At 30.8% G+C, this 18665-nt stretch overlaps 1 protein-coding gene across 2 annotated transcripts in view; it reads right to left on the reverse strand.

Annotated features, from left to right (window-relative positions):
• Nucleotides 1–18665, reverse strand: part of PCDH10 (protocadherin 10) — a 40726-nt gene that overhangs the window by 12815 nt on the left and 9246 nt on the right. The window contains exons 4-5 of one of the 2 annotated variants that reach the window (XM_079772895.1): nt 14000–14305; nt 7603–7736 (exon numbers count right to left, since the gene is read on the reverse strand). In XM_079772895.1, coding sequence (XP_079629021.1) covers nt 7696–7736; nt 14000–14305 — 347 coding nt within the window. In that variant the 3' untranslated portion in view covers nt 7603–7695. Of the gene's footprint in view, nt 1–7602; nt 7737–13999; nt 14306–18665 lie in introns of those variants that run through there. The other variant, XM_079772896.1, reaches the window with a different exon arrangement.

Here is an 18665-nt window from a genome sequence, read left to right on the forward strand (position 1 = left end):
TACACTAACAGACTGTTTTTATTTACTTTGTGTGATGATTTGAGGGCATCAGTGACCCTCAGTTGGGAATATCAGAACTCTGAGGGAACAATGTCCCGTCCAAGGCCAGAATTTCCACTAATAGGCCAGTACAATTGTCAAAATATATATTAAGTCAAATTGAATATGGCCATTTGTATCACTTTAAAAATTTTGGTCTGAAGAAATGTAATTTTAAAAAAATTTTTCTTCAATCATCATACAATGTGCTGCTTCCTATACTAAAATAAAAAACCTGTTGTTTCAAAAAAGAGTATTTTTTGTCAGTTTACATTTACCATTTATTGTACATAATCAAGTATCATCACTCATTGTAAATGCAGAAGTAAAATAATGAGAATATAAAATAAAAAATGTATCACCGAGCTTTGTGACTAACATCATCATAAAACAAATAAAACGATATTTCTAGGCATTACACCTTTGGTTGTATTGTATCTATTGCATTGGTTTCACTGATTTAAAAAAAAAAGAAAAAAGGAGGGGGTAGACTAGGAATACTGTTCTTTTAAAACATGTATTATGTTAAAGAATATATACTGCAGATGTAAAATAGTGATATATTTTGAAAAGAACATTTAGAGTCTGGTTTCCCCCCACCCACCCACCCGGGAGTAAAAGAGAGCATGACTAGTTCTATTTTAGCCCAGAATTTAAATTTTCTTCGTATCAGGCTGATGTCATTGTTCCAATTTTAACTGAATATATGGTTGCCTTGAACACTTAATGGGTGCTTCCTTTGGTCCAGACACTCATGAACTTAAGTACATTAAATAATTTAATCTCCACAATGAGCTTTTGAGGATGTATGTTGAAGATGAGGAAAATGAGTTACAGGAAGGTTAAAGAAATGACCAAGGTCAAGCAGCTGGTAACTGAATGGATGGGTATTTGAACCCTGGTAGACTGGCCCATAACCGGAGGTCCTAACTACACCACATCACTTCTCTGACATGAGGGCGGTAACAAAGCCCATTGCTGTAATTCTGTAGTAGGTTAAGTCCAAAAGAAAGTAAATGATATTTTCTTCTGAAAATAAAAGTTCCAAGCTGTCTTTAAGTCAAAACAAGTACAACTAGTGATGCTTAGGAGAACTTATCCTGAAAATAATGACTAGAGTGTATTTCAAGTATTTACTAAGGACATCACAATCCAACTGAGAAGCAGGTTGTGCTCCATGTACATCATCAAGGGGGTTGAAAACTTTCCACTAGTACTGCAATATGCCTGAGGTTGTTTTATTCATATTTTTCAAAATTACCTTAAAGGAAGGCTGATGGTTTGCATGAGGTTTGAGGCAGAGGATATTAAGAATTAAAAATGCTTTCGCGTGTTTCTATGACAACGAGGGCAGGTTACACTGAAATGACCTGATGAGTATTTTCATCTGTGCAGGAAGTACAATATCCTTTGATTAAATGAGGATGAGTGAGGCTATTTGTGATCACTAATAATGAAGTTGATCGCATGCCCTTTTTATGCTCAACCAGTGTTTCTCATTTTCTTGTGGATATCTCTCAGGGGCATTTTGATGCTCCTGAGGGATGTTGATCGTATTTTCACATCGGTCTGCGATATGTTCATGAGCCATAATTATTTTCCTATACATTAAGCCTTGAGAACAATTACATAACCAAGTTCCAGGGCAAACAACACTGAAGACCACTGTGCATGCTCAACAATGAGTATTCTTTAATATGAATCACACTGTCAGTAGTTTTTTAACCACTGAAGGCAGCTGGTTAAAAACTTTCTTTCAGTTCTAAATTACTATGTCACTGCTTTGCAATAAACATTTGTACTACAAGTGATAGAACCTATTGATATCCCTCTGAAATTAGAAAGTTACTGAAATGTATTAATCTTTAAAGATTAAAAAAGAACATAAATTTAAAATTAAATTTTAAGCAATAAAATATGCCCTGTGTAAACTACCTTAAGTGTTTTTATTTAAAGCCCAAATAATGTTCCTTCATAATAGATATATTAGCACACATTTTATAGGTATTATGGAAACATAATTTCTGTGAAAAATTCCTACAAAGCAAACAATTTAAGTTCTTAAAGATTATGTTCCAGAACTCAAGGTCAAGTTTAAGTGTGAGAGATGAAAATTAAATTTTTCAATGTCAGGTATTTCCTAAAAAAAAATTCTAATGTAAGCTTGCATTTTTAAAAAATTATCTTTTCTAGTAATTTCAATCATAGACAATATTTTTGAGTCCATTAAACGAGATATTTGTAAACATTTTAAAATATACTTCTATATTAATACTGTAAATGCTGCACGAGAATGATAGATTTTTATGGAATTAAAATATGCTACCTCATTCCTGATTGCAAATTGGGAATCAAAAAAGTAAAAAAAAAAAAAAAAAGAAAGAAACAATATTTTGCTGTTATAATTTGAGAAATAATTATTTCCACACCATTCCATAATATAAATTAAACATAATTTGAAAATATAAATTTCCCAAACCCTTAGCTTAATTCAGGTTCAAAAAAGTTAGAATGTACTATGTTGTCTAATACTAAACAACCCCTTTGCCTATATAAAATTAGATATATTTGTACAATAATAAAATATTAATGCATCTAATTCTAAAATTATTTACTATAGCCTGAAATTCATAGGGCTTATTTCATGATCCTTGAATGATGAGAATAATTCTCACTTTGTAACACTGGTTGTGTATTTATGAAATTGGTTATGTCTTATTTCATCTTCTCATGCCTATAAAATGGGCACTCGGTAGTAGAATATTATTATTATTAAATTTAGCATTAATGTTTAGCTAACAATTACTTTCCCTTTCGTTATATTTTTAGCTGTGCAATTAATTTAAACTTCCACATTACCAAGATAATACTAATTACATTTTAATTTACTCTCCAAAATTTCAACCAAAACATAATAATCATATATATCCTGCTTATTATATCCTCCAAAATAATTAAGAAAGCATGTATTACTTTTAGGCTTAAGGAAAGTAAGCAAATTGACCTTGAATTATTAATGATGGCTGTTTCATTTTTGCTTAATTGTAAGCCATTTCACAGTATCTGAGAAAAACCAAAAATTTTCCTCAAAATTCCACAGAGGATTATATAATAACAGAAGTAGAAAATTCTTATTATAAGAGAAATAAACCAACACAGTAAAGGGATGACGCAATACTTAACAAATAAAATTACACTTTTTAAATCTATAATCGTCTGTCTTTCTTTTATAAATGTTATCATGGATAAGAAGTCTTACACCTTCAAGTTGTAATCTATGCTTTTAATAGACAAAATCTGTTACTTATACATGCAAAAGGCAATTTCATACCCAGCTTTTGCACTCTACACATTTCCCCAAGTTTCTCCTAAAACTATGATTTCTTCATTTTTGTTCCTAGACATTTATCATCCTCTGCAATTCAATGTGTGAAGGGGAAAAAGGGTTTAAGAAACCAAATTTTTTAATCTTCAAAATTCCAAAGTAGGAAAGATAAGTCATCCACATAGAAACAGGAAGGGAAGGAAATATATAAAAACCAAGGCTTTCTTGGTGGTGGGATTAAGAAATACTAATTGTTAGTTACAAAATAAGCTTGCAGAATGTGAACCACGGCATAGGGAATATAGTTAATATAACAACTATGTATGGTGCCAGATGGGCTCTTAAATTATGGGAGGGATCATTTGTAACCTATATGAATGTCTGTCCGCTGTGATGTACACCTGAAACTAACACAAAAATGTTTCAAGGCAAACTATAAAAAAAATAATTAATTTATTTAAAAAATTCCACCAGGCTTTCTTAATTGCCTTTCCTTCGTCCTCCGGTAAAATTAAGCCCCAGTTGTGGGAAGAGCGTCCTTCGGAAAAACACATCACAGGGCTAGTAAGTGCTATTCCTCTGCATCACAGGGCACAGGTGTAGGTTCCCGGTGTGTAACGTTCTGCTTCTAGGTGAAGTGTTTCCTCATCTCAGGAGCCAATACCAATGCTGGGGGCAGTACATTTCCTATAGTGTGTACTTCCAGTCTCTCAGGCTGCAGTATAGATCCATTTTCTCTTTTCTCTGCTCTCAGTAAAGACAGATTAATCACTATCTATCTGTGTAGTATTGGTTTAACCACTTAAGATTTGTTATGTCCCCTCCCCCTTTTCTTCTCAATTTTCCCGTCCTCGATCCTTTTAAACTCTCTTCAGATAAGCTCTTTTCCAAAATGTTAATCTCTTTACTTTATTCAGTCTCTTTTAAGCCTCATAGTCTCCAATTTCTCGAAATCCTCTAATCTAGGCTGAGAGAAATGTGAAATACAGACATTTGAATTTCTCTACTCTTTTGTTATAAACTGGTATTCAGGTTAACATATTGAAATATTTGTTTCTATAAGACAGCACTAAATATCATATGTTTCAAACAGTAAGAAAGATATAAAGACGAGTATCAAACACTTCTAAAAGACTAGACTGGAGAACTCCAAAGATAATAAGAAAAATTAGATCCAAGGAGAACTCATCCGTACTAAGTTGTCTTTTTAGTTTATGTGCTGGTTCATGTGGGCTCTGCTAATTGCTTCCTTATATTACCAGAGAGAATAAATGGCTAATAAAATTTAATGAGACTCAAATATATTCACTATTTCATTTAGTCAAATTATATAAATTTAAAACCCCCCCAAAAATATTTTTGATTAGAGGCCAGACTAGTGGTAATTGCTTGGGTAGCAGTAGCCAAGTAGAAGGGGGTGAAATTCTGGACTTAATGAGATACTTAGTACTGTTTGGGCTACTGAACATAGTGCCTAGTTAATATTTTGGTCAGTGATTATTCAGGCATTCTCATTTTGTGAAAATTTCTTGAGTTATGCATCTATGATTTTTGTCTTTTTCTACATATATATTATTCTTTAATAAAGAGTTTAAAATAAAAGTTAGTTGCTATCTATGAACCTTATTTTAATCATGAGTCAACAACTTAACTGTAAATATAAATAATATTTATGAGAAAATTATGGTAATGTGAATAATAAGGATAGAAAAAATTAAGAAGAGTATTGTTATTGTGGTTATGCTAAAAATAAACTTTATCTTTAATAAACATATGCTGAAATATGAATAATTAAATGGTAGGATCTCTGAATTTACTTTAAAATCTCAGTGAAGGGGGAGTTGTGTTAACGTTTGGATGAAACAAATTTGGCAAAGAATTGATCATTGTTTAAACTGGAGAAAATAAAGAGTTTATTCTTTGTGTTTTGTACATACTTAAGTTTTTCAATTATTTTCAAAATTTTTAAAAAGTATAATTTAGAATTAAATATTCTAACATTGTTCTCTATTGTCATTGTTCTAATAAAAAAGTTGAGATAAATCAAGATATATCTACCAAAACATATCTAGATTTCATGATGTCAATATAATCATCTGATGAGTAATTAATTCTGTAGCAAATAAACCTTAAAACAGCACTATTTGTGACTTGCAAAGGGATTAGTTCTGGCATCATGCTTATTAATGGTGAAAAGAAAGTACAAGAATTTTATACTAATTTTATTTTGTTTTTTATTTTTAAAAGTATTTTTATTCATTTTTAGAGAGAGAGGAAAAGAGAGGGAGAAAGATCAATGTGAGAGCTGCCTCATGCACGCTCCCTACTGGGAATCTAGCCTGAAATCAGGGCGTGTGCCCTGACCTGGCATTCAGCTGGCCACCTTTCACCTTTCAGTGCCCGGAAATATGCCCAACTAACTGAATCACACTGGCCGGGCAAGAATTTTATACCAATTTTAAACTCCAAGTTTTCTACACATTTTTTAAGAATAAAATAATAGCAACGGTCAAACTGTAACATTTACTCTCATATCTATTCCTACCACCATTTTGATTAAACCTACATGTGAAATATTTTATCTTACATACATCATCAAGTATATATCACAACAACCTATTATATACACTTTATCTACTGTTGTCATTGTTGAATCAATATTTTCTTTCTACTGTGTGCTGCACTTTGAGCCAAAACCCAATGATATGTTTAATAAGATATGAGAAACTCCTCAACTTTGGCTATTTCTTTAATTGGGGTGATTCAAAATTTAATCCAGGAAATATATGTTTGATATTGATTTGATTAATGTATTACTTCTATGTTTAGGTCTTTTCTTTTTTAAAACATGTGTTTAAAATTTTTGACAAAAACATTTGCAAATATGCTTTTTATGAAATAATGTAGTCATTATCTAATTTTCAGCTGCAATATAGTTATTAGACTTGAAACATTTGATAACAAATTAGTCATATTTCCAGTATGTATATAATATACCATGGTATATCCAACAATATTACCTACAATATTGGGATCTAGTACAGAATTTTGGCTAATGCCAACATTAAAAGGAGAAAAAAGCTCTAGTGATTGCAACATTTTTATAAGTAGTAAAAATAATGTTTTCCTCATAATACATAAACACTGAAACCGAACCTCTATTTCTTCTAAAGTGTCATGCCTAATTTTGCTACCTATGCATTATTAACTGGTCCTCAAAAATAAAACGAGTACCTTAAAAATTAAAGGAACAGACTAAAATTCTATTTCTTATCTGTTTATCATCAAGCACCATATTGTCATGTTAACAGCTTCAGATAATGAAATAGCTATTAGTTAAATAAACTCACTCTTGCGGTAAACATAATCATCTTTCTCTGGTAATGAATAGATATAATTAAATTAAATTAAAAATATAATGCCTGTATACAGGATGCAAATATGTGCACATGTGTCCATATGATGGAATCATAAAAAAAGAACACAGAAAACATTTATAAACACTTGTTGAACTCAATGACTCAAAAGCTGTCATTGGTAATTTAGACAAGTCTGTTGTACAGATTATAGAAATTTTATTGAAATGAAGTTCATATATAATCTTTTCAATTCTTGGAGTTAAGTGTATTTCTAGGACAAAGCATACAGTTATGTGTCTAGGCATAATATATAAATATCAAGTGTTATAATGTCAAACGTATTGTACCAATTATAGAATCAGAAACGAACTTCCGATTTTTATTCACAAAATTTCTACTTTACCATTTGTTTTTATCTTTATCCGTTTGTATGTAATTACATTTGGGGATTTTTTTTTTTCAAATCTCCTCTATTCTACCCATGTAAACTGAGGTAGATAATTAGGGATCACCAATTAGAGGTTCTTATTGGACATCCATATAAAACTACCCTGGTTTTTATTATACTTTGGGAAACATTTAATTGACTCATTATGCTGAGGTTAGCCTTTATTCAGTAGTTATTCAATCTTGAACCTTGCACACCAAAGCAGTTTCCAAGCTATCTTGTCTAAATGACACCATCTAATTTCTATTAAAATAATTTCAGAAGACGCATACTCATCCAAAAAAAGTCTGGCACAATGAGTATTAAATGATGTTTAATGATATTTATAAGCAATTGAATCTTTATATTCCAGACTATTTACAATATCTTTATAACTTAATGAATTTAGGCCCATAAATCTTCAGTTTGATGAGGCAGGAAAAATTCCCAAGTAAATATTCCTTTTCAATGAATAATTCTATTTATATTTTAATTGCTAATCTTCCTTTGTTAGGCTCACATGATGGACAAATGCTTAAATGAAGTTATTTCCAATGTGCAAAATAAGAAAGAGGATGGAAATGATCTGTAATATAAAATGAGGTATATAATTAATATATGAAATGTTAACTCAAAAATATGCAAAGTATGCATAAATAAACTGCTTTAAATAATAGATGAAGACTCACATACCAAGGAGTGTAAACTAGTGAATAAAGATATAAATTACCTTTATCAATGGTCTTCTCTATATTCCCTTAAAAATGTACAATAGTTTATTTAACTGTAAGTATCTCAATGAAAACTCAATAATGTAACTAGGAATATGCAAATAAATAACTCCTGCATGGGTATTAAATAAAAAAATAAGTGACTAATTCAGGGGGAAGTATATAATTATTGGTTTAATGAAAAATGGGAGCTAAAATATGAAAGTTCCTAGTAAATAAAATATGTTAAAAAAATTTTTCTCACAGACCCTGTAAAAAAGGGATTAGTTACAATTCTAAGAATTTCAAGAAATACAAAACAAATTTAACTCTTTCTTAGGATATAAAATAAGTTCTTGGAACAAATCAAAAGAAATTTAAAATATCAAAGTATTAAAAAACTTCATATTAACTTCATATTTTACAAAATACCCTAGTTAGGTGCATTTTAATATTTTGAATGAGTTCAAATGCTACTTCTTCTCACAAAAAAGTAGGTATTAGCTAGAGAGAAATACAACTAATTTAAAACGTGTTTTAATTTGAAGAAAAAAAGAAAGTTTTCCTTGACATATCAAAAAGTGTGTGTGTCAAGGGAAGTATGAGGACTGCATTAAAGAAATTTTTCGTACTTTAAAAACACTCATTTATTTATCCTTCATTCATTTCTCATCAATAATTATTTAGCACTTACAATATATGTAACTGGGTAATCAGTCTCAATACCCCAAGAGAGTATTGATTACTACTAGTTCTAACTTACCCAAAGGCACAAATTTTTAGTGAAGTGATGTCACAAAAGCACTGATGTCCGAATAAGTAAAACATGTTGCCTACAGACATTGCCAAAAGTGCAAAGTTCTCTGTTTCACATTTGCACCTTAGAAAAGACTTTTATAGCTTTCACTTTAAATCATACTAGTTGAGATAAACCATTAACCAACAACTAATGAATAAGAAATGAGGTAACATTATTATATCTCATTTATCTAAACTTATAGAGAGGTTCTAGTCAGCTGCTGAATCAGTTAACTGGAGAAATTATATGAAATGTGAATAGGTGAACTATTTCAAAAAAGTAAAATATCATAAAATTCAGGGATCATTAAATTATACAGTAGATACATAGGGGATATAAATTGGGGTTGGGTACTTTTTATCTTGAATTATCATTTAATCTTGCTCACAGAGGTGAGGAGAGCAAATTATTTTGATTATGAAAGAGTAATTGTTAATTCATGAGAAAAGGAATTCAATGGAAAAAATCGAAAGACTGGTGTTATTCAAAGACCAAAGATTTGTCACAATGAGATACACTAAAAACGTGAGAAAATCAGTTGTTTATGAATCTAGATATATACTTATAAAGAAGAGAGAACAAAAATATCAGAAATAGGTAATTATAAAATAAGTAGCACATCTTGGAAAAAAAGTGAACAGAAATAAACATATCTGCTGGAAAAAGACAAAAATCCAGAAAAGGTGTCCATCCATTTAGTGATGTATGGGTCCATGAGACAGAAATGTTGAAAAGGTCATGTATAAAAATACGTATTTGTGGACTTCAATATTTGATAAAGTGGTACTATCTTTATGACATTAGAGGAATATACAAATCTCAGAGAAAACACTACAAAAGAGTATGTAAATATGAGAATAATGTGTATCAATAAGACATTTTATTTTGAATTCTATATATGTTCTTGTCACACTATTGAGTTCAAAAAATCATGAAAACGTACAGAAGGCAGCCTGAAGTCATGAAGGGATCGGAAGAGATGTGACTAAACAAAACATGCTCTACAATTTCAATCAAATAAAAACTTCAAGTGCTCTGTAGAATTAATATAGATGCCCAACATAAATTTCCCAATTGGAGGCTTATGAAAAACAAAGTCTAGGTAAAATGTCAGCAATATTTTAAATGCAATGTTTTGAAGTTCTGACATCTTTTCTTATGCTATGACATGGATGAGTAGCATTGAAATTTCAAAAAGTCTCAAAAGTAGGCAAAAATAAAGTGAGGTCAGGAAGCAGCTAGCATGATATTTTGGCACACATGGACTAGTCTAAATGTGGTATGCTTTGAAGGCAGGAAATGTCATGGATTTAGAATTTTAAAAATTAGTATGTCAATGTATATTTCTCACTTTATTCTTTATAATCTATTGTATGACTTTAACAAATGAAAGATTTTCACAAATATATTTTAGATAAAATTTCTTTGATTATTTATCTTATGATTGTCTTCCATTCTTCACTTCCTTGGGACTATGTTTATTCACAAAAAAATCAACAATTTTTCTAATACTTATACCATTAGTTCTGTATTGTTTAGGCTGATTATTTAATGAAAGACATGTTCATTTACTGACAAAAGTCTTATAAGATCTGATCAAGATCTGAAGCCAAAATTATAAGCAAGAATGATTGAAAAATAATATTTAAGATGTTTTAACTATTGTTTTTTTCTAAGTTATATTAATAACTTTTACCAATTATATTCTTAAATTATTTTTGTTCTTATTTGCTGAGGCAATCCAGATTGTTTTAGGTATAACTTATTGTGTCATTTGAAAGACTAAGTTATTTTTAAAAAGATGCCTATAATTCTAATTCTTCAATTCATCATCATAAAAATAGGATATTTTTAAACCTTATAGTCTAACCATGGGTGCTGGTTAGGGGGTCAATGGGGAAAAAAGAAAACTTCTACAATACTTTCAACAATATAATATTTTTTAAATGCTGAGGATGTAAAAAAAAAAGCATACAGTCAAGTAGAAGGAACATCATAAAGTGACATAGGAGACAGCTCATAAAAAAGATATCTTATGAAAACAAAAGTTAAAGTAAGATTTTAGTATTTTTACTACTCTAATAAAAATTTAAGGTGAGGTTAAGCTAAAATTCATTAACATTTTAAGATAAATCTAAACACTGTGTCGACTTTATTTTATGATAAATATATTCTACATGTTTATATTTCTTTTCTCAATTTTTAAGTGTGTCCCTTTGGTCCTTATCAGAGTATTAGCAAATGACAACATTGTAACAAAAATAAGAGCATGTTCACAAAGTGCTCATGACTAAGGAGCAAGTATTAAGAGATGTTTTTTTCAAAATTACTCCTAGTTTAAAAAAATAGGTTCTTTTTCATTAAATGCATCATGTATACTCTCATGAATCTTTTCTTTAAACAAAAGGAAACATGACTGTATTTAGGTATGCTGTTATAAACACAAAATACAATTTTTTAACGCATACTTTTGTATAGAAATTGGTTTCCTGCCATTTTCAATTTTACCCTTAGCAATCAGAGGGATAGGAATGGAAAATGATCTAATTTCTATTATTAAGCATGTCACTATTTTCCTGTCATCATTTCATAAATGACAGCAGTAGCCTCATTGAGCTTTTTTTTTAGAGCTTTAACTAAGTATACAGCTACTGCTCTTAACATCAAAATGTACATTATGTTCATTATAAAACTAAATGCAAGTTTAGCAAAAGAAAAACTGCTACCTCAATAATTATTTAAACATTCTGATTAAAGGGAAATAATTAGTGTCAATTTTTAGCTTCTTTAATTACATAAGGGATGTGCTTTTCAATTTAGAAGATCAGGGTATTTCCATTGCCAATGATAAATGGTACATCTTTTAACAACTATTATCATGTGACTTTGGAGGGCAAAATGGTCAGGAATGGTTTTGGATTATAGTTTGCATTATTAGGTTAAAATTGACTATGCCTATTAAATCAGAGCCATGATGTAATTTTAAAGATAATTGTGTGAGTCTAAGATGACATGAAACACTAGAAGTTTTAAAAGTATTCAGACATGATTAAAATTATATGAAGAACTAAGGACAATATAAGTAAGAGCAAAATAGCTATTGTTCTACTTATTTTTCATCAAGGTCACAATTCATCCTATCCGCTAAATTTTGAGTAATGTGAGCTGGCTAAACAGAAAAAGTAAATTGTTATTGAAAACTAATTTATCCTAATACATATTTCGATAATATGCAAACAAATGCAATTTTCTTGATAATATAATAGACACATTCATTGATTTCTAGCAACACACATAACAGTTAACATATTTCATAATCCCTACAATCAGATTTCTAAACGAAAACACTAGATTCTTAGGAATTAGAGAAATTTTCATTAAAATATAAGTAGCAATAACATTTGCATTAATAAAATTGTTACTGTGGCACTTGAAATTAAAAAGAAAAACTAGTCAGTGGAGAAAGACATTTGTAAATGCTTAAATTTTCACTTCTGAATGTAAAACTTCAAAATTTGTACTCATTAAGAACAAAAGATTTTTTTTTACTATATTTGATGCAGACTTACCAATTGATATATAGCAAAAGTAAATACATGTATTTATTTAGAAATACAAATTTTAATTACTATGAATCATATGCTCTTTGACTTTTTGTGTTGAAATCATTGATAATGTATCTCTATAATGTGTATTATTAATTTAAATTGAGAATATATTGTTTAAAATTTGGAAAAGCTTGCTCTTTGATAACAAAATTTAAAATCCAGAATTCAGTTTGAGGGGCAAAGACTGCATAATAGTCCTCCTTTGTTAAAATTTAATTTTAGGCTGCTTTCAATCACTAGTGTGTGTAGATATGTGAGTTAAACTTTAGTACGTTAGCATTCTAATTGCATCTTCATTATTCGATTAGATGTTTCAATACTTTCCTTAAGTATTTGTGTTTCCTTGTATTTTATAACTTTAAAAAATAAATCAAAACAGTTATCAATTATTTGTTAGAGAGGCATAATTCTTTGGTTCTGAAATCCAAAATTGCTATATCATACTAGGGTAATTGCATTTCTAAATAATTTGAAAAGCTGAACATGATCCTTCATTAAACAACATTTGATTGTTGCCATCACAGTGTATGTATTCAATGGCAGATCTTTAGTTATATGACACTTGTGTATTCTTATTATCAACGGCCAGAATAGTAGCCAGGTCCTCGGTGCATTCAATCCATGCCTTTCACATTTATATTCATAAGGACTAACGTAAGTGTTCCTCTATCTTTAAGTACTTTTTCTTTTTTTCCTCCCATTTCATAAGTAATAAACATCATGCTACATCTGCAATCTATCTCATCTTATGTTTTTAACTTATGGTTCCAGGATTTATTTATTTATTTTTGTACTGGGCAATGACAGCAAGAAGACATCATGTATGATGGCTTTGCTATACAAGATAAACATCATCTTTTGATTGACTTGTTATGAATTGCACTCTCATGAAATATTAGTTCATATGGTTTGACCAAAATATTGTTATCAGTAGCAATTATCCACTAACTAAAAGACTCCTATGTAGTAGACAATAAATAGTATAATTTCATTTCTAAGATCCTCAAAGGAAATAAACTGCAGAGAATCTCAAAGCATTTTTATTTTCCAAAGTGGTTGTATAAAATAAACCACTTAGAGGATATGGTCCCAAAATTGAAAGAGATGAGTAAAATTATCTAAGTTTCAACGTTAGAAGAATCTATTATTTTAAATAAATGAAGAATATTGCTATATTGATATGTTCTCATCACGTAGTGCCTCTGGTTTGAATCAGGTTTGAATCCACACCAACATATTACTTCCTCACCCATGCTGAATGGTCAAAAGTAAAGGCTGCACTGGTTTCTGAATGTAGGGTGATGTGTTCGATGCTACTGTGGTAAAGGGTGATTAAGCAATAACGCTGGCATCCATAAGAAATGAGATCCCTCAGAGACTCAAGTGTGAAGAGATGTCTTTCTACCTTGATTAAGCCCTTCAAACAGCATGGACATCAAGTAAGCAAGAGAGGAATAATTCAAAGGAAATACGAAGAGCGTTTGAGAAAGGTTTTCAACAACATCAAAACTGTGGCCTTGGATTGTTGTCAACAACCATGTCCTAGCACAGACACCCGCCTGCCTGTTCAGTATTCATTTTCCCATAGGAAGGTGCTGCCTGCATCCAGGAGTCACTGTTATCCTTGTTTCTGAAGACCACCCGAACTCTATTTTTCACTAAGAAGAACGACGTGCTGAACTTTATTCCCTCAAAGGGAACAACTTGATACAGCCTTTTACAGAATACTTACTCAAATACGGTGGTTTGTAAGGCGCTCGTGTACTAGACAGCAGTCCGTCCAGCTCCTTCCTCTCCAGGGTGCTGTGCAGGGCCTTCTCTTTGCCGAAGGTGGAGAAGGACCGCTCTGCCGCGGGCTGCGCCTCTGGAGTTTCAAACACCTCGGTGTCTGGAACGGAGTCCATGCCAGGGACGTGCAGATTGCTGCGATAATCGGCAGCCTGGCGCCCATCAGAGGGGACAAAAGAAGGCATCCAGCACCGATCCGAGTGGCCCAGGGCTTTACACTCCTCGGTGCAGTTGGAGAAGAGATCCATACCTGTGAGCAGGAAAAGGAGAGACTGCAGGTGTAGGATTCCCCAACGGGGCCCGCTGCATAGCCCTGAAAGATTCCAGGCAGCAGCACCAAGAGTGATGTCTGGTCTTCACAATTTTCCTGCCTTAACCTAAGAACGGCCCCACATCTCTTTGTATTACTTTGTTAAGGACAAGGCTTTTGGCAAAGAGGTGTCGGGGACAGATGTTTCTCAACTACTCACGGTATTGGGGAAAATATATTGGCTCCAAATTTTTAAAAATAATTTGGAAATGGTGAGTAGAAAGAAAATGAATGCTTTTGAAAATCTCTGGTGACGTTCATAACAGAAAAAAAACATTGTGTTAAGTTTTCATAACCCACAATCTCTCATGATGATAAATCATCTGACATTTCTTTCTTAGAAGTAAAATTGGGAAAAAAAATATGCAAAGCACAAAAGTTGATACTTCAATTTTGAAATCTGAACATGAAACAAAAAAGTGAAAGTCAACTGAAAACTGGCATGCATATTGATAAACCAGTACATAACAAGAATGAAATAAGATTTCATGAGCAGCCAAGAACATGCTTCCCTAGGTTCCCAGGGAATTACTTCCTAAAAGGGAATTCTCCATGACACTCTGGTAGCCCATGTTACTGCAAACCACTTATCATTTACCAGCTTAGACAAATTCAGAACAAATGACTGTAATTAGTGAAACCAAGGTAACCAAGTGCAATGGGAGTCAACTGCGGATACTATTGACAAGTACCTTATTACTTGTTCTATATTGGAAAAAAAACTGGTCCTTGTCAACACACAGTTTGCTTACCAATCCTAGAATACAGCAGGTCCTCGAATAATGTCTCATCGTTTCATTGTAATGTCAATGAGATGTCATAGGAACTTAACCCTTTTTTTTTTTCTTATCAATTGGCCTATGCTATAACTCGTTTATTGTAAGTCATTTCACAGAAATATCAGTGATGTTAAGTGAGGATTTGCTGTATCAAGATTTCAAATTTCAATTTCAAGTTTCATTGTCTCCCATAGATTGACAAGACTATTACATATTACCTGATTATGGCTTGAGAAATCTCATTCAGTTTCTTAAATAAAGCATAACGATTTTGAGCCCTACAGAATACTATTTGATATTCAGTTTTATAATTAGCACTAATGCAGAAAAGCAAGTCATAAACCAAGATAGCATTTTAATGTTTTGCTAAACCATAGTAACACATTTATTGAATATGTCTTTAAACACGGTCAATTTGAAATAACCAAAGTAGAATTGGTCTGTATGTAAGAAACTCAAATGCATGCCTGGTCTGCATGGGGTTTTTCTTGTTTGTTTAACCAACAGAGTAATATTTATTTAATGAACACACTTGATTGTTTCTTTCATAAACATCATAAGTGATTTGAGTTCTTGAGCAAGTTTTAGGTTTTAAATTCCTGATGGTATTCTGTCACATAGTCATTTACTTGTTTGCATGTATATGTTAATATCTGTATATATAAAATAAAGAGAATAAATTTTTGAAATTACTAACCCTATAGGTTATCTATGAATTAAAAGTAATTGATTATATAAACTATGTTGAAGGAAATAACACCAAGCTTCTTATCACATATGAATCTCACTTTATAATGAATATTTAAATTTAAATTAAACATAATGCAAAGTCTAACTTCAATTATAACATTCCATTGACAGTTATTGTGCATAAGCCTGCAAATAAATTACTGATCAGTGAACTGTTGAGGAACAAAAACGTGAGCTGAAGCCAGGATAAGGTCCACATGTAAGACATGTCAGTGTTTCGCTAGACATCAGAGGTCAGTTTTTTATCCTATTTCTGCAAGCAGCTTATACCAAGTAGGTGGAAGCTGGAGAACCAGAGAGATTTGTATATTGACACACTATACTATAAATGTTCCCTATTAATAATGTGCATGGTGGGGGGGGGGGGGGCTTTATTTGTAATAGATGGAAATACCATTAAGACTAAAATTATGATATTATTATCAGAAATTATTTATTTTTAAAAATAAATTCAAGTTATATGGAATTCGAAGTTGATGGAATTATTCAAATCTTAAGATATAATTGTATTATTGGATCCTGATCAAGTTGGATACCTTATGCAAAATTTAGAATTAATACAATTTTTCATCACATGACTGAAAATACCATTTTAAATATACGATGAGACTATTAACAATCTTTCACATATTTTGAGGGCCTGGACCCAAGTATTCCTATAATTATGCATGTAATAATCTTACACAGAGAAATTTGAATAAACTGGTCTCTCAACATCATTATGCAGATGATTATATTAGGAGGTACTTTTAGTAGAATTTGTTTTTATGGGTAGTTTATACTCAACTGTGCCCATTTTGTTCTCTTGAAGTGTATGCTGTTCTGCCTCTTTTAAATATTAGAAGCTAGTTAAAAGTCCCTAAGATGATATAATAAAGTTTTCATGAGTTGAGAACATGTACAGATAATACAACATATGCATAAAAAGAACAGTGGTGGAATAAGATCAAGTTTTTTGTTGGAAGAATCTTACTTGACTGAAGGAAAAAAAACAACACTTGTAGATAATGTTCTTGAGAAATTTGTGAACTAATCCTTTCAGGTAGAACTACCATAGTAATAACACACAGCTTTCTATAACTAGAAGGAAAGACAAGGTGTCACAAATTATGCACGAATATGTTTTACCAGTTTTACTGGTAAAGCAAGTGTACACATTTCTTATAAGAAAAATGTCATAATTTTAATAACACAAATAGTACATCAATAAATTTAAAATAACTAATAAAAATATTTATTGAAAATTAATTTTCTTCTTTCTTTTTTATATATAGTTTGAGAAGCAAAATTTTCTCATAACCAGTCCTCATCGTAGGGAGCCATTGAAGACTAACATTATTTTATCTTTTTTTATTTATCACTAGCTCTATTAAATATTATTTTAATGACCAAGTAGGCAGAGGTATATTTAAGTTTTGTTGTGATAAATGACTACATAATGCAAGGAATGCCAGGTATTTTGCCATGTGACATAGTAAAATGACATAGTGACATTCACATTGCCTGGGGAATTTTTTAATGGCTCAAATTGAAGTCTCAAGGGAAAGTAAATTTAACTTGATTTTTTTTGTTTTTGTCCTCATTCAAATGCCGTTACTGTAGTACCCATAGGACTTGTATAGCAGAAAAGTGCAGAACAAGCCTCAATTTTGAATTTATGGTAGTTTCTAAGTATATAATTTATATACTTTCCATATATATATATTTATATCTTTTTTCCCTTGCAATTTCTTTTCCTACTTATTTATTTTCTTCACTTCTCAGAAATAATCTGTTCTACAAGGCCTAACAGCTGATGTGATAGACTGCCTGTTATGCACAGATATATTTAGACAAATTTTAAAAAATGTCTTTTATAACTGGCAAGTAATTTGTCCCTTATAGTTGGAGACAGTGATATTACCACTGAGAACAAATTATAATTTCAAAGATTTTAGATTTGTATTTAACTTGTACTGTTTCCTGATGAATGTAATAATATAAAACTATGTGTACATTTCTCATTCACCAAACCTTCATAAAAGATGTTTATTATTTTTAAACATGACAAGTTAATTTTAAAGAAAATCAACACTTAATTTTTTTGAGGAAATTTCTAGTCTTCCTTTGACCACATAACACTGGAAACTAAGAGATATTAATTATAACCATAAAAATTGCTATAATTTTTAGGATAATGTGGTTTGGAGGCAGATATTTATCAACATAATTCAAACATAAAATTCAAAACATGTCTATCGTAATTTTTCTCTACCTATTTTTTCAAAATGTTTATATTTTTTCCATTTTCTCTCAATATTTTGTCCTGTATTTTTCTAATTACAAATCTTTGTAGCTCAGACTTTCACCACAAACTTTAGTGTTTTTGCAAACAATGATATAATTCAATTTATTTATAAAGCCAAAAACTTTGCCAGTCTCTAAATTCTTGGAGTTTTTGGAAAGGGAAATTTACATTTATGGTAATTCAAGGATTCTCCTATTGATATTAATACAGTTCAGATATGGTTTATCTACTAGTATATAATGATAATTCAAACCATTTTTTAAAAATTTATAGCCAAAATTTGTCCATGTATCTATCTCATAATAATTAGTTAAGAAATAAATACATTTAGATGCTAAGTTCCCTCATAACTGAAAAAATTAAGAGCAATTTGGCATTTTGAGGTAAACCATAACAAGTAACATTAACAGAATCACTTATTAGGGTTCTCCTCTTCAATATATTTTTTCAGAAGCCACAATTATGAAAAATAAATTCATAGTTA

The sequence above is a fragment of the Cnephaeus nilssonii genome (genome assembly GCF_951640355.1).
Source record: "Cnephaeus nilssonii genome assembly, chromosome: 5".
Classification (NCBI taxonomy): Eukaryota; Metazoa; Chordata; class Mammalia; order Chiroptera; family Vespertilionidae; genus Cnephaeus; species Cnephaeus nilssonii.